Source organism: Melospiza georgiana, chromosome 3, assembly GCF_028018845.1.
Source record: "Melospiza georgiana isolate bMelGeo1 chromosome 3, bMelGeo1.pri, whole genome shotgun sequence".
Taxonomy (NCBI): domain Eukaryota; kingdom Metazoa; phylum Chordata; class Aves; order Passeriformes; family Passerellidae; genus Melospiza; species Melospiza georgiana.
In genome coordinates, this window is record NC_080432.1 from 13,180,635 (window position 1) to 13,204,265 (window position 23,631).

The following is a 23,631-nucleotide window of genomic DNA, read 5'->3' on the forward strand; positions in this document are numbered from 1 at the left end:
ATAATTAAGTTCGTGAAGTGTGTGTAATATAAAAGGAACTCAACCTGTGTAAAGCATTGCTAGAAATGAAATTAAATTAAATTGATGCTACTTTCCAGCTTGAGGTTTGCAGGCCTTATACTGTCCCTTGTTGGCTGGAATTGTTTTGCCTAGAGGCCAAAAACTGCATGAAGGAGTTGTCACATGCAGGGAAGTTTCCCACTCGAGGGTGGCTGTGTGTCTTTTGTCTTCACTGTAATACAAAAAGGGCCTGGCAAGGGTTTGCATTCTAGGGTTTGAGGCTGCTGCTCCTTTATCTCTCAAATACCCCAGCAGGTTAAATATCTGCTCTCACATCCTGTGCTGGGATTTTTGTAGTTCAGAAATGAGTTGCTTTTCCTTCCCAATATTTCTATAAATCACAGATGCCTACAGGGTATTAAAGGAGAAGTAATTCTTCTGATGCACAGCCGTATATCCTTCAGCAGCATTTTGAAAAATGACTGGCATCCATCTTAATCCTGCCTTTTTTCCCCAAATTCATATATCTGTCTGTGTGCACCTCCTGTATCACTTTGTCTGCTGGCTGAGGCAGTTTGGGATTACAGGGATATAAAAATTCTGTCTCTCAAATGCCATTTTGTTCACTGGGTTGTAGATAAAGGTGTGAAAACTTGGTAATTATTTTGAGCTGGTTAGACAAACCTTTTACCTGGAAAACAAATGAAGAACTTTGTGATTATATCCAACACCTTCTATTTTTTGTGTATAAGATACTTTGTTTGAGCATAAAATAAATGTAAATCTATCTGCAGGATAAGAAGAGGAATACTGACCAGTACCTTAGTTTGGCAACATAAAGTTTGGGTTTTTTTTTCTTCTTCCCAGTCCTTTAACACCTTGCACATGATGTACCACGAGGCCACAGCTTGCCACGTCACTGGAGACCTGGTGGAGCTGCTGTCCATTTTCCTCTCTGTTCTGAAATCCACACGGCCCTACCTGCAAAGAAAAGGTTTGATTATAACTCTTGTTTCTAAATTCATTTTCCTCACCCAAACCCTGATGTTTTTTCTTGCTTTTCTTGCTGTTTTTTAAAACTTGTTGTACAGTAGAATATGTGTCTGTTAATGGATATTAAATTGTTACTTATTAAATTACTGACTTAATAGCAAACTAGATTTCATCAATTTAACAGCAGTAGACTAATGAGATTTAACAAATTCCTAGAAGCATTAAGACCATGGTAGAGGAAAAAGAGACTCCTCAGCAGTAAAATTTTGTGCTTTTTCTAACAAGTTTTGAGGCATGAGCTAAGCAGCCTCCTGGGATGTTTGCCTTGCAGATGTGAAGCAAGCTCTCATTCAGTGGCAGGAGAGGATTGAATTTGCCCATAAGCTCTTGACTCTGCTCAATTCCTACAGCCCTCCTGAGCTGAGAAATGCCTGCATTGGTAAGTCCTGGCCCTGCAGAGCTGTGCTGCCCAGCCCTGCTGTGAGCTGGAAATACCACAAGGGCTCTGCTAGGGGAGCTGGGGATGGTTGGTGTGGAGCTGTCAGTGCCTCTGCTCCTGTCAGACTGCTCTGGGCGTGGCAGCTGGCTCTGAACATTCCTGTGCTCAGTCGGGGCATGCAGGCTGGGGACACAGAAAGCCACAGGTCACTGTGAGACTGATTGGCCACCTGGTAAGGGAGTGACTGAGGAGTAGCTCAGGTGTCGCTGAGTTTAGAGTCAGATCCCAAATCTGAGATTAAAATTCAAACATGAACTAAAGCCCCCCTCAGAAGGGAGCGTGGAGACCAAGTTATTCTGAGAAACAGCTTTTCCTGTTCATTTTTATGATTCAGTACTGTGAAGTGCCATAGTGGAACTAAAGCATAAATAGCTTGTAGAGAGGAATGGATTTGCTTTTTAAAGTGTAGACACAGATAATACATACAAATGCCTCTCTTGCATTAGCAGAGCTATTTCAGAAAGGCCCAGGTTTTTTCTACTTTAGACTTTTTAAATATTATTTAATGGATTGCTGGTGAAGGCCTACCACTGTGTCCAAACCACCCTTTTTTGTGTGATTTGTATGCATTTCCCCCAATTTTGAGTATTTTTTCATTGTCCTCCTGACTGCTGCTGGTTGCCCTTTTCCAGGCATCATTGCTGCTCTGTAAAAGAAGAAGCAAAGAGGGTAATTGTGTTTCTCCCTGTCCAGGCTGGCCCCTCCCTGTGGTTGCTGCAGCACTGAGCAGGGTCTCCCCCAGGGCAGAGGTGAAGGGAGCTGGGATGGAGCCAGGGGTGTCACACTCAGGTGCTGCTCACGGCAGAAGGGATACAAGAGAGAGTTTGCAAATGTATGAGCCTTAAGTTGAACTGTTTGCTGTTAAGAAATAACAATTTGTAATAGCAAAAACAACTTTTTGTTTGTAGATGTCCTCAAGGAGCTTGTACTTTTAAGTCCTCATGATTTCCTACATACTCTGGTTCCATTTCTACAGCACAATCATTGTACATACCACCACAGTAATATCCCAAGTAGGTATTTCAGTGATTGTCTTTTGAAGTTCTCTTACGCTGTTATTTCTCTGTCGTGTTCCTTGCTGATGTCAAATATTGACCTTTTTAATATTATCCCTATTTTATCCGAACTTACACTACAGTGTCTCTTGGACCTTATTTTCCATGTCGTGAAAATTTGAAATTAATAGGGGGGAAAAGCAATATTCGTCCTCCACGGCCTGAGCTCAACATGTGCCTCTTGCCCACCATGGTGGAAGCCAGCAAGGTATGTAAACAAGTGGTCCTAGAAAGAATCATTTCTCTGTTGTTTTCCCATTTTTATAAAGGTGTTGGCAGAATCCAGTAGCTCAATGCATTTACCTTTTCTTTGTAAACAAAGCATAATTCTTCTTCAAGATGTGTTGTCCTCATATACTCCATTCTAGATGTGCACTTGAGAAGCACCATTTCCCTCCCCTTGGGGATACACAGCTTCATACTGCAGGCACCATAAGGGTTTGGGCCTTGTGGCAGGAAAAAAACCCATGGCACACATTCTGGTAGTTTCCCAGTCTGTCTGTGGCATTTATGAAGGAAATTGAGGCACCACCCAGGGATTGTCTAGATGGGTTTCACACTAGATTTCTTTCCAGACAGCCAAGGAGACCCTACAGGTTCCATTTTAGAGTCCATTCAGCTGGGGCTGAGGCATAATCTGCTATTTGTTTGGGTAAAATCCAGTGCCTGAAATGTCATAAAGGGCTTGAAGTCTTTTCACTTGCCATTTTCCCTCTGTGGGCTTCCTGATGGGATGCCAGCTTTGGTGGGGCTGCTCTGTAGTGACTTTGCCACATCCCGTTGTTACAGCTGCAGCAACGGTGGGATTCAGCTCACGTCACTTTGCCTATCTAAAACAGATAAAAGGTCAGCATCCAGCTCCTCTGGGGCTCCTGCCATGAATAGTTACCCTGGGGAGGAGAGCAAGAGCTCCCCTCCTTCCTGTCCCGGGCACCACGGCGTGCAGGGAGCAGCAGTGACTGTAGGTTTTGGATAGCTAAAGTCAGGTCAGGTGAATCCCACCCAAAAAGGAATATGTATGGACAATCATTTGAAGCAGGAGAACTGGTTACTTGCTGTCCGGTAACTGTGGTTCTTCAAGATGCTTTGTCCACACAGATTCTGTGCTCGTCCTGCTGTGCTAATTCGAGTCCTGTCCTAGGGGATTCTTTCGGGTGAAGGAATTGAGTGGTGGTTGAAGCCGCCATACCCCTTGTGCCCTCAGGTACAGTGGTCGCAAGGACACACTGGGTGCAGGCACAGCCCCAGTGGACACAGCTATTCAGAAAGAATCCAATCTCCTGCACATGGGGCCTATGTGCACGTAGATGGGAATCTGTGTGGGCAACACATTTCGAAGAAGCACGGTTACTGTAGGGTAAGTAACCCTTCTTTTTTAAAGCTTTCAGAATGATGCTGTGTCTATTTGTGCACCATCAAATTGATTGTGTTTGAAAAGAGAGGTAGAGAACCAGAAATCCAGTGTTTGAAAGGATGGTAGAGAGCCAGGAACTGCCTCTAGTGGGTTCCCCATCGTGCATCCAGAAGTGACACTACATAATGTAAATATAGAAGGTTGTCATGTTACATCACAGTATTTCATCCTTTATATCCAATTCCTAATACATTAGGAAGGAGAATATTTTTAAAGCTGTGGAACCACATCCACAGTCACATTGCCCTGTGGGTTTGCATGCTTGTTTCTCATTCAGTTGCTTTGTATAAAGTTGCAGTTTTTGCTGGAGTTTTAGACATTTCCTTGTGGCTCTCTGATGCCATTCGTCTGGCTGATGCCATTTTAAGCTTATGTATGTCCAAAATATTAAAATACCCACATATGTGTATCATTGGGTTTGAGACATTCATGAAAATTCTGCTCTGAAGCTCAGTCTTGAGAAAATTCTGATTTCTACAGATCACAACTGACAAGCAGTAGTGTGTATATATTTAGGTGTCTGTATGTGATACAAAGTTACTGTGTTCTTTTCTTCAAGCCCTGCTGTTTGCACGGCTTTGCGCCCTCTGGGTGCTGGCTCAGAAGCCTCCAATGAGATTTTCCTGGCAGGAATTGCATTGCCATCCCTCCTCCATCACACCCTGGAGCTTGCCAAGGGCTGGCTGAGGAGGCACCTGGAGGCTCCCAGTGTTCTCCTGTATTTCAGGATGGGGCAGGCAGGGGGTGCTCAGGGCACTGGGAGCTGTCCCTTTGGTACCCTTGGTGCCCTGGAGGTTGAATGAGGCTCCCTTAAATCTGCAGGGCAAGGACGATGTTTACGACCGGATGCTGCTGGATTATTTCTTCTCCTACCACCAGTTCATCCACCTCCTGTGTCGGGTTGCAATCAACTGTGAAAAGTTCACTGAAACTTTAGTGAAAATGAGTAAGTATCCAGGTGAAACAGCCACAGGATTCTGTGTGTGATAGCTCTGAGTCCTTCTGCACCAGGTTTTATATTCAGAGTTTAAATTTAAGGAAAACTTGTGAAACTTGTTTTGGGTATTATTTTTGTATAAGAAAGTGCAGCCTTACCCACATGACTGAAATGTTTCAGGCTTGCACAGAAAAGAACTGAGGTAACCACTGAGAATTCAGTCTTATTGTACATTTAGAGTTTAATACAGGACTCACTGAGGCTGTTTCTGGGTGATTGGCAGTTTAAATGGCTTTGGATCACATCTTGATTCCTCAGCATCTCAGCAATGGCAATTAACTGACAATATTTTAATTTTTGTGTTCCCACACAACCCCAAGGGCAAGTTCCTCAGTATGCACAGATCAGAGTGTCACACCAATAATGTCATCCAAAGAGCAATGAGAGAATGTCCTTTTATCCCCTGAATCACCCATCTGCTTGTTGTTTGTCACACTTTCCAAGTGTTTATTAAATGGACTGTGAAAACCTCACAGACACTTCAGCTTTCTGATCATACAAAATGCTTGGAATGTGATCCTTGGCGCTGCTTTTCTGAGGAATTTGCCTGTGTCCCAAGGAGTTCCCCACACTGACTTGTTCCCTTATGCCTTTGCAGGTGTCCTGGTTGCTTATGAAGGTTTGCCTCTTCACCTTGCACTCTTCCCCAAACTCTGGACTGAGCTGTGCCAGACTCAGGTAAGAGCCAGAACCAACAGAATGGAAACGGGGGAAAAACACACTGAATGTGGAACAAAGATGTTCAATAAAACATCTGGTGGATGATGTTCAATAAAATACTCTGCCTGTGTGACTGCTGCCTGAGAAGCCCTGCTAAATCAAATATAAAATTCTGATGTAAATTCTGATTGCTCCCTGTACATCCCCCAAAAGCTTAACACAGCAGCTCCCCCCAGTAAGGGTGGTGGGGGTGCAGAAATCCCCTCACCCTGCCTCTGAAATTCCAGCTTTTCATGTAGCACAAATGCTGGGATGGTGAAGGAAGAATGAGGAGGTGTCAGAGTCTGGGTGTGATTGCAGAGGAGCTGTGGGTGGCTCACAGAGCAGGAGGCTCTGTCCCTGTCACACGCTGCTGGGGATGAACTGGCCTTTCCTTCCTCACAGGAAAATGGGCAATAAGAATTGTCAGTAATTGCTTTGTGCCATTCACTGGCATCTGGTAGAGCTGAGCTGTTCCTCAGTGGGCCTGGCTGCAGTTCAGTGCTGACTCTTCCACCTTCTCTCTCCCTGCCAGTCTGCAATGTCCAAGAACTGTGTGAAGCTCCTCTGTGAAGATCCTGTTTTTGCAGAATATATCAAATGTATTCTGATGGATGAAAGGACCTTTCTTAACAACAACATTGTCTACACCTTTCTGACACACTTTCTCCTCAAGGTAAGGGGTCTTTTAGCAATAATCATTACTCCAAGCAGTGCAGGCACTGATGTTGTTTCCTTTTTTGATTTTTTTTTTCACAGTTCCAAGTTTGTGCGGCTTTAAAGAAACTACTTTGTTTCCACAGGTGCAAGGGCAGGTGTTTTCTGAAGCAAACTGTGCCAACCTAATCAACACTTTAATTACAAACCTAATAAATCAGTATCAAAGCCTAGAATCTGACTTCAGCAACCAGAGAGTTGAAATTTCCAAAGCAAGCTCTACATTAAATGGGGTGAGTATTTTCTAAGGAACACGAGGCAGCTCATTCCCTACAGAAACTCCTCAATGCCCTGTGCAGGTGTGAGACACTCCCTGCCCCAGCTGAGCTCCTGGAGGGGCCATGGGAAGTTGGGAATATTAACCTGGCTGTGGGGAACAGTGTTAACCACTGCAGGAGCATTAATGGTGGGAGTGCTGTAGCCCAGCAAGGTTTTGTGTCTGAGCAGGGCATTGTCACCTCCAGGACAGATCTGTGTTCGGGTCAGCACATAGTGAGTGGGGAATTTCAGTGGTGTGAGTAGCTCCAGAATGGGATCTTTGGGCTGCTCAGAACAAGAACAGCATCTCCTTATTGCAGTCTCTGTGTGCAGGATTCATCAAGCACCAGTTTGAAATAAACCTTGTTTCTCTGTTTGCAGGACCTCCGAGCACTTGCCTTGCTGCTTTCAGTGCACACTCCCAAACAGCTCAACTCGGCCCTGATCCCAACTTTACAAGAGCTTTTAAACAAATGTAGAGCTTGTCAGCAACAGAGGAACTCATTACAAGAGCAAGAAGCCAAAGAAAGAAAAACTAAAGGTTTGATGTTGCACTAATGAGCCTTTTGTCATATTAATGTAATGTTATTTTGTTATTCAAAATACAGGGTGGGCCATTAGCTCCAAATCCCAGTAGTACACAAAAATCTCATTTTATGATGGAATTGAAGTTTGTGAATTGCATGGATTCTCTGTGAGGAAATGTTTGCTGAAGTGCTCTGTTGAGTGGAGAAGGGTGGGGGTGTGAGCAGTGTTCCTGAAAAGGCTTGGTGTTGTACTAACTTTTATCAAATTAATGTAATAGGTTATTTTGTTATACAAAATATAGGGTGGGCCATTCACAGGCTCCAAATCCCAGTAGTACAGGAAAATCCCACTTTATGATGGAGTTAAAGTTTGTGAATGGCACAAACTCTGAGGAGATGAATGTTTCCTGAAGTGCTGTGTGGAGCAGGGTGCGGTGTGAGCAGTGTTCCTGAAAAGGTTTTGTGTTGCACTTATGAACTTTTTATAAAATTAATGTAATGTTATTACACAAAATACAGGGTGGGCCATTAGCTCCAAATCCCAGTGTTACACAAAATCCCATTTTATGATGGGGCTGGAGTTTGTGAATTGCACAAACTCTGAGGAGATGAATGCTTGCTGAAGTGCTGTGTGAAGGGTGGGGTGTGAGCAGTGTTCCTGAAAGTTTTGGTGGTGCACTAATGAACCTTTTATCAAATGAATGTAATGTTATTTTGTTATACAAAGTACAGGGTGGGCCAGGGAGTGTCCCAATCCCAGGAGTATCCCAAATCCCAGTAGTCCAAATCCCAGTGTTAGACAGAAATCCCATTTTATGACGGAGCTGAAGTTTGAGTGGCACAAACTCTGAGAGGAGACAGATGAGTGTTCGCTGCAGCGCTGTGAGGAGCAGGGTGGGCGTGACGGTGCCGTGTCCCCGCAGATGACGAGGGAGCCACGCCGGTGAAGCGGCGGCGGGTGAGCAGTGACGAGGAGCACGCCGGGGACGGGGGTGACACCAAGGGCGAGCCCCGCGAGGCGCTGACCCCCAGCAGCGCCTCGGACAACGAGACCCGCGACTCGTCCATCATCGACCCCGGCACGGAGCAGGAGCCGCCGTCCCCCGGCAGCGCCTCGGGCCGCGACTTCAGGATGGAGGCACCGTTCCCCGAGGAGGCCGCGCAGCACGAGGAGCAGCCCGGCCCCGAGGAGTGCCGAGAGCTCAAGGAGCTGCAGGCGGCCAAGGAGGCCGAGGAGGAGCCCGAGTTCCCCTCCACGTCCATCTCGGCGGTTTTATCTGACCTGGCGGACTTGCGGAGCTGCGATGGCCAAGCCTTACCGCCCCAGGACCCCGACAGTAATTTATCAATCAGTTGTGGCCATTCCAGGGGACTTTTTAGTCACATGCAGCAGCATGACATTTTAGACATCCTGTGCAGGACCATTGAGTCTACGATTCACGTGGTCACACGGATATCCGGGAAAGGAAACCAAGCTGCTTCTTGACATTAGATGGAGCATGTCTGCTTTTAAGTCTTCTTTTTTTTTTTTTTTAAAAAAATCCTTCTTCCCCCAAAAAATGCTGTTTGTATAAGTTTTGCTTATTTCTGTTTTGTGCTTCAGTTTGTCCAGTGCTCTCTGCTTGAATGGCAAGATAGATTTATATGCTTAATTCTTGGTCAGGCAGAACTCGAGATTATTTTTTTTTAATTTTATTTTATTTTGCATCTACCGTACACTTTCTTAAAGGGCAATCAGATAATGGCTATGTTTTATGTAATTAAGAGTTCACTGTAGTGGCTTTCATTTAATATGGCTGTCTGGGAGACAGGGCCTCCTGGCCCTGTATGATGTAATTTAAACTTATGGCATTTTTACTGTGTATAATATGGTGTCCTCTGTGCCAGTTTTGTACCTTATAATCGAGGCAGATTGCCTCAGATCGCTGTGGTTCTTATTATCAAAATTAAGTTTACTTGTATACTAAACAACCACAAGAAATTTGATTCTGTAAAGAATCCTCTTTAGCTGTGGCCTGGCAGTATATATATGGTGCTTTATTTAACAGAATACCTGTGGAGGAAATAAAGCACACTTGATGTAAAATTAATTGTTTTATTTTTATTGACATGATCAATTGCTATTCTGTGCACTTCATTAAACTGATTGTGATGACTTTTCATTGGTTTATAATATGTTGCTTCAGTCTTTGGATTTCTCAGCAAAGAACTTCGTAAGTGGCACGGCAGCAGAGAGAAATGATGGGCAGAGTTGAGATTTGATGGAGATTTTGGTGCTTGTTTAGTGTGCAGTGTTCAGCCTCACAGTGGGCAGGGACTGGTGCTTGTGTTGGAACCTGAAGTGCTGTGAAAAGCCAGGGGCACTTGGCATCTCATTTCCCTTATGTTAACATCTCTGGTACAATTTCTCTCCTGCACCATTTACAGACCTCCTTCTTTTTCCCCTCTGCTCTCTCTGGCTGTGCCCTTCACTTTCTGACAGCTTCTGCACCCCTGGAATGACTTTATCATCCCTCCCATTATACCTCCTCCTGTTATTTCTGAGTAATACCAGTTTCCTATGTGACCTTTTGGACTGTCAATGCTGCTGGTTCCAATATCTGATTAAACTCCATTTTCAGCTTCATTTTCCAGTTGCTCATTTGTTTTTCTATTGTCTTCATCTGCCTCGGTCTTTTTTCTTCAAAGTTCTTTCTTTCCATCTACCCTTCACTGCAGTTTTGCATCACTTGCTTCTCCTTGAGTCTGTGATGCTCTTGCTCCGTTTGAATTTACTCTTTCAGTGTTCTGTAATTAATTTGTCTTTAAAGTTTACAAATTTATCTTTCTGTTTATTTAGCATTTTTATCCTGAGTTTACAGACACTGCTGATACTGGTAAGTGCTTAAGTTGGTATCCTCATTATTCAGACATTAAATAATTATGGTTTTGTTCTCTTTAGGAATAATTTTATTCCTTTTTCTGATTAGCTTTCTCCAGAATGTAACTCCAGAGAAATCATCAACAGCTTCTAGTCATAGTCAAGACTTCTACAATCAGAATTTTTCTGTCAAGGGAAACATTGGCCTATGGATGGAAACCTGAGCTGCAGCAGCTGTTGGGACTCCTTTGGGTGAGTAGTTTTCTTAATTAATCAGCCTTATTAACACCTGTTGTGGTGGTTTCACAGGAAATATGATTTCTGGGATATGCTATGGTCACCAATAGGTGTTCAGATTTTAATATTGGCACCTGGTGTGGCCACTGGGGACGTTTGGACACACCTCTGAGAGCACACCCAGGGGTTAAAAGCAAAGCACTTGCAGAGGAAGCTCTCTCTGAATTTCGGGTGGGAAGAGTTGGAGGGGAAAGCCATGGGGCTCTGGGAGAGGTGGGCATGGCCCCCGAGGGTGGGAGGGTGGGAGAGAGAGAGCCCAGGAGCCATGGGACAGCCCCCCACCCCTGGAGAGAGAGAGAGCCTGCCTGGGACTGTTGTCTTGGAGTTTGATATCATGTGCTGCTGTGAGAGCTTTTAACCCTTTGTGGACAATGAAAACTTCACAGAACATTAACCCTTCCCTTCACAGAACATTAACCCTTCCTGGAAGAGAGATAAGAGTAGAGGATGAAGAAGGAAATGGGCCAGTGATGAGGGTCTGGGCAAGTGAGAGAGAGAGGTTGGAGGAATGGAGAAGATGAAGTGGCATTTTTGCCAGACTCTTTTGTGTAGCCATGGACTGTTTCCTTGTGACACAGAGACTGCATCCAGGGGGAGGCAGTGCCTCAGAACCAGGAGGGTTCAGTGTACACCCCTCAGCCCCAGGAGGTGTGACAGAAACAGGGGGACAGAGGTCCCAAAGAGAGACCGTGCCTTTCTGGAGTGGGACAAGGCATCCTTACAAAGACAACTTTGTGAGCTGCCCTGGCCCAGGCACAGTGCTGAGAGCCCTGGCCATGCAAGGAAGATGTCACAATGGCAAAGGATCTCCAGGCAGCGCCACGTGTGACGAGAAGCCCGCCCATGGCACAAGGAAGGACTCCTACTCTTGATGAACTGAGGATTTGATTATTCAAAGGGTGGTGCCCAGACCAAGAGCTGGTGATTTGGGAAATGTAAATGTATTGGGAATTTGGTGGGGAGGAGCAGGAGGAGATGTCTCTGTGCAGTTTTCATTTTCTGTGGGTTTTTTTTTCCTTCTTTGTAATTTTTTAATAAAGTTTTTTTTTATTTTTTGAATAAAGTTTTTCTTTCCCCTAAGTAGGAGCCTGCTTTGCTTATTTCTGGTCACATCTCAGAGCAGACACCAGGGAGAGAGGGTACTCTCACCATGGCAGCTGTGCAGTTGGGATGGTGTCTGAGCTGCCACCTGTTGCTCTCATTTCATAAAGGATACACAAATACTGCACCATTAATCATGTCAGGATTAACAGAAATATGATTATTCTTATTTCTCTTCCTTTACCTCCTAATTTCCCCCTTGAGTATTCCTGCAATTTTTACAAAGACCATTTTTACAGTAGAGTTTTTTGAATAGAAGTAAATAATAACTGCACAAAGGTGTTTTCATTTTCCAGAGCCTGTTTCCAGGTCTTTGTCTTCTGTCTCCCTCACCTTTTGTGCTCTGTCATTATTCTAATTCTATTCTATTCTATTCTATTCTATTCTATTCTATTCTATTCTATTCTATTCTATTCTATTCTATTCTATTCTATTCTAATCTATTCTATTCTATTCTATTCTATTCTATTCTATTCTATTCTCTCTCGATTTATTTTCTGGTTTCTATTCTATTCTATTCTATTCTATTCTATTCTATTCTATTCTATTCTATTCTATTCTATTCTATTCTATTCCCCTTCAATTTATTTTCTGGTTTTATTTCTATTCTATTCTATTCTATTCTATTCTATTCTATTCTATTCTATTCTATTCTATTCTATTCTATTCTATTCTATTCTATTCCTCCTCAATTTATTTTCTGGTTTTAATTCTATTCTATTCTATTCTATTCTATTCTATTCTATTCTATTCTATTCTATTCTATTCTATTCTACTCTATTCCTCCTCGATTTATTTTCTGGTTTTAATTCTATTCTATTCTATTCTATTCTATTCTATTCTATTCTATTCTATTCTATTCTATTCTATTCATTTTCCCTTCGATTTATTTTCTGGTTTTATTTCTATTCTATTCTATTCTATTCTATTCTATTCTATTCTATTCTATTCTATTCTATTCTATTCTATTCTATTCTATTCTATTCTATTCTATTCTATTCTATTCCTCCTCGATTTATTTTCTGGTTTTAATTCTATTCTATTCTATTCTATTCTATTCTATTCTATTCTATTCTATTCTATTCTATTCTATTCTATTCTATTCTATTCATTTTCCCTTCGATTTATTTTCTGGTTTCTATTCTATTCTATTCTATTCTATTCTATTCTATTCTATTCTATTCTATTCTATTCCTCCTCGATTTATTTTCTGGTTTTAATTCTATTCTATTCTATTCTATTCTATTCTATTCTATTCTATTCTATTCTATTCTATTCTATTCTATTCTATTCTATTCTATTCTATTCATTTTCCCTTCGATTTATTTTCTGGTTTTATTTCTATTCTATTCTATTCTATTCTATTCTATTCTATTCTATTCTATTCTATTCTATTCTATTCTATTCTATTCTCTCTCGATTTATTTTCTGGTTTAATTTCTATTCTATTCTATTCTATTCTATTCTATTCTATTCTATTCTATTCTATTCTATTCTATTCTATTCTATTCCTCCTCGATTTATTTTCTGGTTTCTATTCTATTCTATTCTATTCTATTCTATTCTATTCTATTCTATTCTATTCTATTCTATTCTATTCTATTCCTCCTCGATTTATTTTCTGGTTTCTATTCTATTCTATTCTATTCTATTCTATTCTATTCTATTCTATTCTATTCTATTCTATTCTATTCTATTCCTCCTCGATTTATTTTCTGGTTTTAATTCTATTCTATTCTATTCTATTCTATTCTATTCTATTCTATTCTATTCTATTCTATTCTATTCTATTCTATTCTATTCTATTCTATTCTATTCCTCCTCGATTTATTTTCTGGTTTTAATTCTATTCTATTCTATTCTATTCTATTCTATTCTATTCTATTCTATTCTATTCTATTCTATTCTATTCTATTCTATTCATTTTCCCTTCGATTTATTTTCTGGTTTTATTTCTATTCTATTCTATTCTATTCTATTCTATTCTATTCTATTCTATTCTATTCTATTCTATTCTATTCTATTCACCTTCGTTTAATTCTATTCCATTCTATTCTATTCTCTCACTTTAAATCAGTTTTCTGGTTTGTATTTTTCTGCCTTTAAAAATGTTCCCTTATCCCACCTTTGACAGCCCTTTAACCCTGAACCCTTTAATCCTCCACTGGCTTACTCAGTCTCTTAAATGCTTTGATTTTCTTCCAGGTTTAATCCCATTTCCCATTTATTTTTACTTATTCCTACCTCCCATTTAACCCCTTTAAAATGAAGCTTTTAAATACCTGCTCCACGCACAGGCACCCTCGCCTATGGCACTTGAAGTGCTGAGATCTGTGAAGAATTTTTCCCATAATCTTACAAACCATGTCTTTGCCATTGCACTGTTTTTCTCTTTGCCTTTCTCAGAGAATTATAATCTAAGATACTTAATTGGGAATTCCAGGAGAAATTTTAGCCCCAGTTTTAGAGGGGAATGGAGCGGGTCCTCCTCGTTTTCCAGGGGTTTTGGCAGCCTCACACCTGGAGCAGGGACTGCAACACTGGAACCACAAGTAAGTCCTGTGTTTTTTACCACCAGTGAGGGCAGGGGGGACAGGAAAACCAGGGGATTTCAGTCATGAGGAAGCACAACTCCCTGAGAGCACTGGGGCTGCAGTTTCACTGGCTGAAGGATCTTGGAATTGCACAGAACATGTACTCTGAAGGATTAAATATTGCAATATCTCTTCAACCATCTACCCATAAACCTGCTGAAGCCTGAACTGTCTTAGACCTTCATTTCCCTTTGTCAACCCCTACCCTGAATCATTTTTGTATTCAAGGCAAGTTTCTTCCTTGAATATTGAGGGGGGAAAAGAAACTGAATTTTGAGCATTCAGAAACAGATGCTAAAATAGAACATTTCTCAGGAGGTTGCTCCCCACCCAGCACATGGCCACTTAAAACAGAGCCCCAGGGAGTGCTCTGAGCCTCTCCTCTGTCTCCTCAGGATAATGGGAGCTTTTTGGGTGGTAAGGTGTGCTGTGGGTAGCAGCAGTGCCATTACTGAGCCCTTCACGCTCCTCAACACCTCAACATCAAAGGTAACAATAAAATATACAGGCCTTATCTGCTAAGAAACTTATTTAGTGTGACAGTATCAGTTTATGGAGAAAATCAGCTTGATGTAAAGTCATATTTTTATTGAGCCAAGCATGTTTTCCAAAAGCAGCCTGCCCTGTTGTGGTCAGATTGTTTCAGATTGCATATTTCATTTGCACACTTTATTTATAAAGCATCTGAGACCTAAGTCATCCTTGCTCACCTCAAGATGCTTGTATTAGGAATTACAATCTGTTCCTGTCAAAATTCTCTTTACAGTTGTTCTCTTTGAGGTACAGCATTGCAGAGGGCTGTGAATCATTTCAGTGGAAGGTTTTACAGAACTGCAGAAAGAAAGCACTACTACTGTTTGTTTCTTCCTAAATAAATGTCACACCAAGGTCAAGGGAGGGAGTACAGTGCATGCAGACCTAATAATTACATGACATTGTTAATTATCTTCCCTAACACTGCAGCTGCAAACAGTCTGCAGTTTAAAGCACCTAGCAAGTATTCCACAGAGACTGTAAATGACACCCCCAATTCTTGAAATGGATCAGCAGTTTTGTAATCCCTTGCAGCTCACCTCTGCTGGGAACTCCGCCTCCTACAGGGATTTCATTCTGCCACTTGATACACTGAATAGTAAGGAACTGGAAATGCTTCTATTGATGGTGTAGCTCACCTACCTCTGAAGGCAGGGCTCACTGCAACTGGATCATTATCACTCTCAAGTTCCAGGCAAGCAGAACAGAGATCACTGTCCCCAGGTAAAGCTGTTGATGTACAGTCTGACTTGCCTCTCATTCCCTAAAAACCCATAAATAGTGCTTAAACTATGTACAGTCTCATAGAAGTGGGTCTTTATTCTTCCCACAAATAAATTATATTTTTTCTTTTTTTAGAAAACCAAATGTTAACAAAGTATAAAAAGTAATGCCCTAACAAAACTACAGTGCTGTTATCATTCCATGCTGTCTTTTGATTGCTGCAGTAAAAGATGTATTTCTTCAAAATATTGCTTCTTCCAGCATTGTCTTGTACTCTCTTCGTGGGAGACAGGAACCCCTTTGCACTCCAGCTCCAGCTCCGACTGAGCCGCCAGGTCCTGGAAGGTCAAGGCCACAGTTGCATAATGTTCTGAGGAGAGACAACAGGAGCCTTCAGTGAGCAGCTTTTTAAAGAAAAATTTGCCATTTGTTGCTGCTGGTTCCCTCTCTGCTCTGCCTTTTTCCCAAGTGATGTCCAGCCCAGGCTGGTCCCTCCAGGCCTGGTTCTCCTCCCTGCACAGGAGCCCTGCAGGATCAGAGATCTTGGAAACTCACCCTCAGGCCAGCTCCTACACCTCCACTTCAGGACAAGTCTTTGGCTTGGCACCTGGGGAAGAGAAGGAGGTTCTTGTCAGCACCTGAGAGAATTCCCATTCCTGTTCTCCCTGAAACACAGGGACAGGAGCAGCAGGTTATGGCATTCTGGACACATGCATGTAAACAAGAGCAGGACTGGGGTCTGGGTTTTGAAATAAAAAATGTTTTCATGGAGCTCTCAGTGTGCTGCTTTCCACTGTTGTGTTTCTGCTGTGGGAAAAGACCAGGACTCACTGGGTACTGCACATGAAACAGTGATTTTCTTGCAGGAAACAAGGACAAGTTTTCCCCACTGAAATTTCAAAGTGTGACTGAGTGATTGTGTTACACAACCCAGCCTGGCCCAATACACAAGTCGGGCACTACTGCAGATGAAAATGGTTTTTAGGACATTTCAGAAATGCAGCTGAGCTCTAATTATCAGGTTTTCCCCTTCTATTTGCACCAGCATTCGGTTGGGACAGGGTAACACTTGCCCTGAATAGAACAGAGATCATTCCCCCAGTTAAAAAGAGGGATCTGGTTGATAAACCTTAAACCTTTCTCCCTCCTCTCAGTTACAGAGAATTGTGCTGGGTTTTCTGCTCCCTATGCAGGTCCTTAGGTGTGGTCAATCCCACACAACAAAAGACCCAACTGTTTGGCTGTGAAATAGAGGAACTGAAATACTCACAAGAGAAGCTGAAATTCACAAACTTACTCTGCTTTTTAGCTCAGAGAAGGAGCCACCCTCCCTTCCCCTCCCTTTTTAAAGTAGAGCAGGAGAATTTTACCAGTTCTGTGTATTCACCACTGACACAGCCCTCAAACATCTGGAGTTTGCCTCCTTTCTCTGCTTCAATCACAGCTGGGCACTTGGAGAATTTCTGTACCAACTAAAGAAAAAAGAAAAACACAAAATGCACCAGGCTGGGAGACAAAGGAGGGGAGCTGCAGGAATCAGAGCCATTTCTGTTCCCAGAGGTGGCCCTGGAGTTGTAATTTAAAGTTCTCCAATCCCAGCCCAGGCTCCTTTAAAGGACACAAAATTAGTGATTCTGCATTTCATACCCTATAAACAACAGAATCATCACCTCCAGTAATTAATCTAATTAAGCTGTGGGTAGCAGCAGTGCCATTACTGAGCCCTTCACGCTCCTCAACACCTCAACATCAAAGAGCAAAGCTTTTGTTAAGGAAGCTGCACCCAAACACCACAACAATGCAGCCTCACTTTGTTAAGGGAACACCTGGCAAAAAAAGTTCTAAGGCAGCCTAATAAACTCTCATCAAATGGAATTTGTACTTGACACTGTGATGTGTTTATTATTTACACAACCCTTCAGCAGCATCAGCAGCCACATTCAGTTAAAATGCCTCCTGAAATTATCACTTACTTCCTTCTTTGTGAAGATGCTGTACAGTTCATCAGCTGGAGAGTTGAAGACTTCCCTCATGTGTATCCTCACTGTTGGAATTTTTACTCCCACCATATCCAGAGCCTGTGGTGTAACAGAGTCCTGCAAAGCAAAAAAACATTCCCAGGAATTAGAATTAGTGTGAGATCCTGACCCTTCAAAGTGCTGGCAGGGCAAGGGGGCTATCACCTGCAGCTTCTCAAGCACACAGCAATTGCACACTGCATTTCTGCATTTCCTCAGCAGTTTTGTTGCTCAGGAGTCTCTGAACTCAGAGGGAAAGCCTGAAGCCAACACACCTGCACAGGGCTCCCGCCTGGTTTGCGCTCCGTGGCCAGGTCCTGACCTACAGCAGCAGCTTTTGTGGGCAGAATCATTCCCAAGGTGAACTCTGCAATGAAGAAAAGCACTTGTCAGTGTGAAACCAAGCTGTTCAACCCCCCTGACATTCAGATACTCACTGAAGATCACCACAACCCTGGAGAATGGGTAAAACTGGGCAGGACATAAAACTCAATCCAGCTTTCCCAGTTTACTCCTAGGCTTCCATCAGGAACAGACCTAACAGCAACTTCCCTTCAAAAGCTTTTCCAAGTTACCTGACCCCAGATCAGAAACACCTGCACAGACAGATGTTCTGATCAAAGAGAAACAACACCCAAAGAAATTTTTCTAAGTCTGGGAGAAGGCTGGAGGGAAACTCAGCACAGAATGGAGCCAACCCTGCCAGAGGCTGCTGCCCTTCGAGCTCCCAGAGTTAAAGAATCTTTGGATACCCTAAAAATCATACATAGTAATTTCTCAAGCCAAAAACTGGTGCATCCAACTTGGGAAAATTACACAGCATTTAACAAAGAGGTAATAATTTAACAAAGTATTTCACAATCAGAGATGTACCTGGTAACAATTTGACTACAAGCTGTAAATGCATCAATTTTTTGAGCAAACTTTCCTGGTTCTTGGAAACAGCTGTCATTCACAAAGTACCATAGTTCAAAAAAAAAGAAAGGAAAATTTAAATTTGATTCACCTTTGGTTTAAAAGAACAAGTGAAAATTTATGAATTTAGTAAATTTAGGATAATAAAACTTCACAATCTCAAACGATAATGGCAAGCTTACAGATGAGCAGAAAATGAATTTACACAGTAAAGAACAGACAAAAAGACAGCATTTCAGAAATTCTATATAAAACAAAGGGACACAAAAATACGGCAGCAGATCAGGCAAGGAAGGCAGTTTTTTAAAATCAGGCAAAAAAAAAAAGAAATCCTAATATTGGCCAGTCCAAGTAGGGCAAAGCTGAGCCCTGGCAGGGCTGTGTGACCCAGCACAGCCTCAGGCACTGCAGAACCTTCTGGGCACAGCCACCTTTAAACAATCCTGAGTGTCAGGACTGACTTAACTCAGCTCAGCTGGTGACAATAAAGATCACACCAGCACAAACCCAGGGGTTTGTCAATGATCACACCAGTACAAACCCAGGGGTTTGTCACTATCTGAGCAAGCTGTTCAGGAGAGGCACCTGCACAGGACACTCCCAAGGTGCTGATTAATGCACCTGGTTTCATTTACCTGTTTTAAGTGCTTTCAGGTAGTCCCTCAGGGCCTCTCTGACTTTGGTGGTTCCTTCAGTTCTCATCAGCTCCTTCAGGACATCACCTTCCCCTTTCTTCTTGCTAACATTTATCTAGAACAGAAAAATGACAGCACTTAAGAGACCCCAGCCATGAGCCTTTGGGATCTGGCAGCAAAGGAAAGCTTTGGGCTTTGTTTACTATGCTCAGAGGACAGCTGCAATTTCCAATTCATGATCTTGGGGGAGCCAACCTTTGCTAAAAGTAAGTCCTCTTAACACATAAATAAATGCAGTATCTCCATTCAGTCTAGTTCAGCCAAGAGCTGCTTCTCAGCAGAGGCTGAAGGATCTGTGGGAGCCCAGTATCCACCATTATCCACCCAACACAGAGATTCCCTGAGCTCTTAGGGCTGGGAGTGGTTTGCTGTGTTGGTTGGGGTTTTTTTTAAGACTACAAGCAGAGTTCTTCTCCAATTTGTAGTTAAAATATTATCACAAACATTAATTAGCAAAGCAAACTGCACATTCCTCATTGGGTAATTTGAGAACAGAATAAAGCATTATTCCAAGTATAATAAACAAAAGCATGAAATAAACTATCCACATAGCAATTACCCCACTTAGTAACAGGATAAATCAAAATATGATGCCTGATGTTGATTAACTTTATTTAAGAACTGTGGACCTATAGAGCCATAGCAGTGTTGCACACCTACCTCTGTATCATCTACCTCATTTTCTTCTGACAGGTTAGGAATTTCAACAGATCCCTTATGTTTCTCACCAGACTCTTTCACTGTACCTGTATTAACATAACGAATTCTTAAATGCATCATTAAAACTCTTTCCCCCACAGCAAGAGCTTCACAGGTGGAGCTCATTTGTACAAAGGTGTTACCTGAAGGAGGAGCCTCAGGGCTGATTTAGAGGAACTGAGGAGGAACCTGAGCCTCTGCTGGGAGCTGTGTCCCCATCCAGGTGCACCAGGGAAGGGCAGGGACCCAGCTGCTCTGACAGCCTGTGCATCTGAGGGTGGGCAGGGGAACACCATCTCCTTCTCCCCTGAATGTGCCTGCTCTGGATGCAGGAGCTCCCTGCAATGCTGACCTTGCCCTCTTTCACTGTGTGAAACTCCCAACATGCAGGAACGTTACCAGGAAACACACACGTGTATAATGGACAGGATACAATTGACATTTTAAAAATAGGAACTTCACCTGCACATTCAGAGCACCTGATATCACTTTTATCCACTTTACAATAAAGAGTCAGCAAGGACAGGAATTCTGCTCCACTTCTGATCCTTTGGGGCCAAGGCCCACCCCACTGAGCTGCCCCTTGCTGCTCTGCCTCAGAGTACACTGGAAGGACTGAAGTGAAGGTCTGAGGCTTTTTTATTACACTGAAGACTCTTCCCCCTGGCCTTGCAAAAGTGCTTTGTTATTTAAATTAACTCGCTAATTAAATGAATCTAGAAAAAAGTAAAATCTCTTCAGAAAGCAATAAGAGAACCAGGCAGGGCTTTCAGCTCAGTGCCAGAACATTAAAAATCTAACAAGGTGCTTCATCAGCAGAACCCCCATTCCAACAGCCCAGGGCTGAGCAGGACTGCTCAAGGCAGATGCAGAATTTCTGGGGAAATCACTTTCACAGGAGCCACCTGGGTTCCCCTGCCCATCACTCTCATTACTTTAATGACTGCCCTGAGCCCCCATGACAGAACTCAACTGCTGGAGATGCCAACAAAAGCCCAGGAGCTCCTGGCCTGGAGAGCAGTGCAGAGCTGTTTTAGCAAAGTGCAAAGATCCCTCCCCGCTCGGGTCTGAGGGATTGCACAACCCACAGAGCTGTTACTGCACAGCCACACAGGGACAGCAGAACCAGAGCTCAGAGTGGCCCAGGAGAACCTGACACTCAGAAAAACCCTGGGAACTGGTCAGTGCCATCCCTGCAACACTCCTAGGCCCACAGAGCCACCTCTGGGTGCTGTTCCCTGCCCTCTCCAGCACCAGGACCAGCACATGAAAACCACACAACCCTGCAGACAATAAAACCCAGCTGATCTCTGGCTGCTCCCCAGAAAGGAAGTGCAGCCCTGCAGGAAGGAGTTCTGGGCAGCTAAACACAAACCTGACTTCAGCCAGCTAATGCTACCAGAAGTTTTCACAACTCTTAAAATAAAGTTTCACAGTGCCAGGGGCTGTGCTGGGCAGCAAAGTCCAACCAGAGAACAAACAGAGCTGGTGACAGAATGTCAGTGCAGCTCTGCATTTCCACTACCACTGTAATGTAAATAAAGCTTGACTGCCTTTTTATCAATCACTCAAATTATGTGGTGGAATTTCACTGGAATTCAGTAACAGACTTGAGAATAAATTATTTTTTTGGTTTCCTGCCAGTCCAGAGTGAAGCACACATCTCAGAAAGAGCCAGCTGTAACACACTGCTGAAATACCTGCTTTAAAAGGACAAACATGTTTTCACAAAGCTTGCACCACAATGTGGAATGATCCATTAAAATCCTCAATACATCCTCTAAAAATGACAGAACAGCCATTTTTCTCAATTTTAGTGCCATTAAGTACACTCAGTTCCTCACTTTCTTGTTTCTTACCTAAATTGCTAAACACAAAGTTTTTCCTACCTGGGACTTTCCAAACCAGCTGCAAATCTCAGGGTTTTTATCATTTGTCCTTACATACCCACCTTCTAATCAAAGCTTCAAGTCCTAGTTATCCTTGAAGACTTGTAGAACTAATTACAGTTTTTTAGTTCAATCTGAACTCTCACTTCTAATTTAGAGCCCTCAACACACACAACATGCTGGCTATCACCAAAAAAAAAAAAAAAAAAAACCAAAACAAAAATCATCAGCCTCTGGGTTTTTTTTTTTAGAATTTCCTGTGTAGTAGCCAATGAAGCTCTCAAAGCCATGATTCACTCAGCATAGCAAAGTCAGAGCTGCCTCTAAACACTGACCAGCACAAACACCTTGGAGAGAAACACTTTAGAGAGAACTTGCATACAAACACAAACAAAATACTGTCAGCCTGCTTCTAACTTTATACTCTGAAATAAACCACACAAAGCGGAGCTAACCTCTGTTTAAAGCTTCAGGTGCTCTTAGCTGAACTTAAAAAACTGGTTACAATTATTTTATCTACACGGATTTAAACTGCACAATAGTCTAATATTTGCCTTGTTCTCTGTTAACATTTACACCCCACCTCTAAGTGTGGTGTCAGTTTATAACACACTTGGAACATATAAAACTACTTAAACCAAACAACAGTACTCAGTTTAAAGTCCCCTCTTATTGTGGGTGCAGACTTCAATTCCAGATCTGTTCTGGTCCCAGCAATATTCCAGCCAAGCCAGCCTCCACAGCCCGGGGCTGAGGAATGAGGACAGCATTTGCAAAGCACAGCCTGTCACTTGGCACTACAATATCCAGGGACAATTTCCTGTGCAGGCTCATTCCATCAGCTGCTCCTGCTCCAGTGCAAGACACAGGCCACAAGGTGTTGTCAAGTTTTAGGCGTTTAATAAACGGGAAGAATTCCTTGGCATCCCCAAAAGCCAAACTGCAAACAAAGAACTTGTCATGGGACAGGCACAGCCGAGGGCAACTCCAAGAGCTGGGAATGCAAATGGATATGACACAACAAAAAATGCAGGGGCACAGCCAGCACCCCAAATAATCAAGAATTATTTCTACTTCCCACTAAAGAGTTTCATCCTCCTGTAATTAGTAATTCTCAATGGAAACTGCAGTTCAGTTTTGGAAACAGCTGAGATGTGATATCTCCCAGGTTTTCCTGTTCCCCAGAGCACAGAGGAGCACACAGCTGGAATGTGGAGCTGGAATTTGGGCACAGTGTCACTGAAGCAGCACAGCTGTAATGTGGAGCTGCAATTTGGGCACAGTGTCACTGAAGCAGCACAGCTGTAATGTGGAGCTGCAATTTGGGCACAGTGTCACTGAAGCAGCCCTGCACTCTGCTGTCAGTGCCACCACAATGCAGCATTCACTTCTCGCAGAGCAAAGCGAGTGACCGCGCTGACAGCCCGGGGCCGCAGCGCTGAGCAATACGCGGTGGGAAAGCCGGGCTGAGGGGAAAGCCAAGCTCGGGTTTCAAGGTTATTTGGGAACACGCATCTCTCCGGGCCGGGCTCACGTGGCTCCCGCATCGCCTCCAGCCCCGGCCGGAGCCACTGCAGCTCCCGCGCTCCGGGCCCGGCTCCGTGCCGAGGGCCGGCCGCGGTGGCAGCGGGCACAGCCCGGGCGGTGCCGCCTCCCCGCCGGGCCCGGACCCGCTGCCAGGCCCGGCCGTGCCCGCGGAGCCCGCCGTACCTTTCCAGCTGAGGCGCAGGTTCCACTCGTAGAAGAAGATGAGTTTCCCCTTGCGGCTGTTGCAGGACGCTTCGCCCTCCACGTGTTTGAGGTCGCCGATCTCGCAGCGCCCGGCCTCGCCCTCCACCACCAGCCCCTCCAGCACCTCCTTCAGCTTCCTCTTGGACCAGCTGGTCGCGTCCCGCTCCGTCCTGCGCCGGGAGGAACCCGCGGGGTCAGCGCCGGCCGCCGCTCCCCCGGCCCCTCCCGCATCCCGGGATTTGTGGCTGCTTTAGGGACTCACCAGTGCCAGTTGTTCACGTTGGTGGCGTCCGCCCGCTCCTCCACGATCCAGCGCGGGTCCCCCTGGCCCCACTTGGCCATGGCGCTGCCGCGGCGCCGCCTCCGCCGCTCCCCCCGCTGCCCGCGGCCGCTTCCGCCGCCACCGCCAGAAGGTG

The 23,631-nt window shown here is 43.7% G+C and overlaps 2 protein-coding genes across 10 annotated transcripts in view; one reads left to right on the forward strand and one right to left on the reverse strand.

The window, feature by feature from the left end:
- The window catches only part of USP34 (ubiquitin specific peptidase 34), a 114,634-nt gene extending 105,302 nt beyond the window's left edge, over positions 1-9,332 (forward strand). For 5 of the 9 annotated variants that reach the window (XM_058019335.1, XM_058019339.1, XM_058019337.1 and 2 more), the window contains exons 71-81: positions 868-994; positions 1,325-1,432; positions 2,401-2,505; positions 2,631-2,755; positions 3,752-3,904; positions 4,784-4,907; positions 5,557-5,636; positions 6,193-6,333; positions 6,461-6,607; positions 7,014-7,173; positions 8,083-9,332. In XM_058019335.1, coding sequence (XP_057875318.1) covers positions 868-994; positions 1,325-1,432; positions 2,401-2,505; positions 2,631-2,755; positions 3,752-3,904; positions 4,784-4,907; positions 5,557-5,636; positions 6,193-6,333; positions 6,461-6,607; positions 7,014-7,173; positions 8,083-8,645 — 1,833 coding nt within the window. In that variant the 3' untranslated portion in view covers positions 8,646-9,332. The remainder of the gene's footprint in view (positions 1-867; positions 995-1,324; positions 1,433-2,400; positions 2,506-2,630; positions 2,756-3,751; positions 3,905-4,783; positions 4,908-5,556; positions 5,637-6,192; positions 6,334-6,460; positions 6,608-7,013; positions 7,174-8,082) is intronic. The other 4 variants (XM_058019340.1, XM_058019341.1, XM_058019342.1 and 1 more) reach the window with 2 other exon arrangements.
- A 5,246-nt stretch (positions 9,333-14,578) lies between these two features.
- Positions 14,579-23,604, reverse strand: LOC131081653 (activator of 90 kDa heat shock protein ATPase homolog 2-like). Its single transcript, XM_058020893.1, has 9 exons — positions 23,478-23,604; positions 23,195-23,385; positions 19,557-19,642; positions 18,837-18,951; positions 17,562-17,653; positions 17,242-17,364; positions 16,639-16,740; positions 15,824-15,875; positions 14,579-15,638 (listed from the first exon to the last, which is right to left on the reverse strand). The coding sequence occupies exons 1-9, from the start codon at positions 23,555-23,557 to the stop codon at positions 15,463-15,465; spliced, it is 1,017 nt and encodes a 338-aa protein (XP_057876876.1). The 5' UTR covers positions 23,558-23,604; the 3' UTR covers positions 14,579-15,462.
- Between the last annotated feature and the right edge of the window lie 27 nt (positions 23,605-23,631).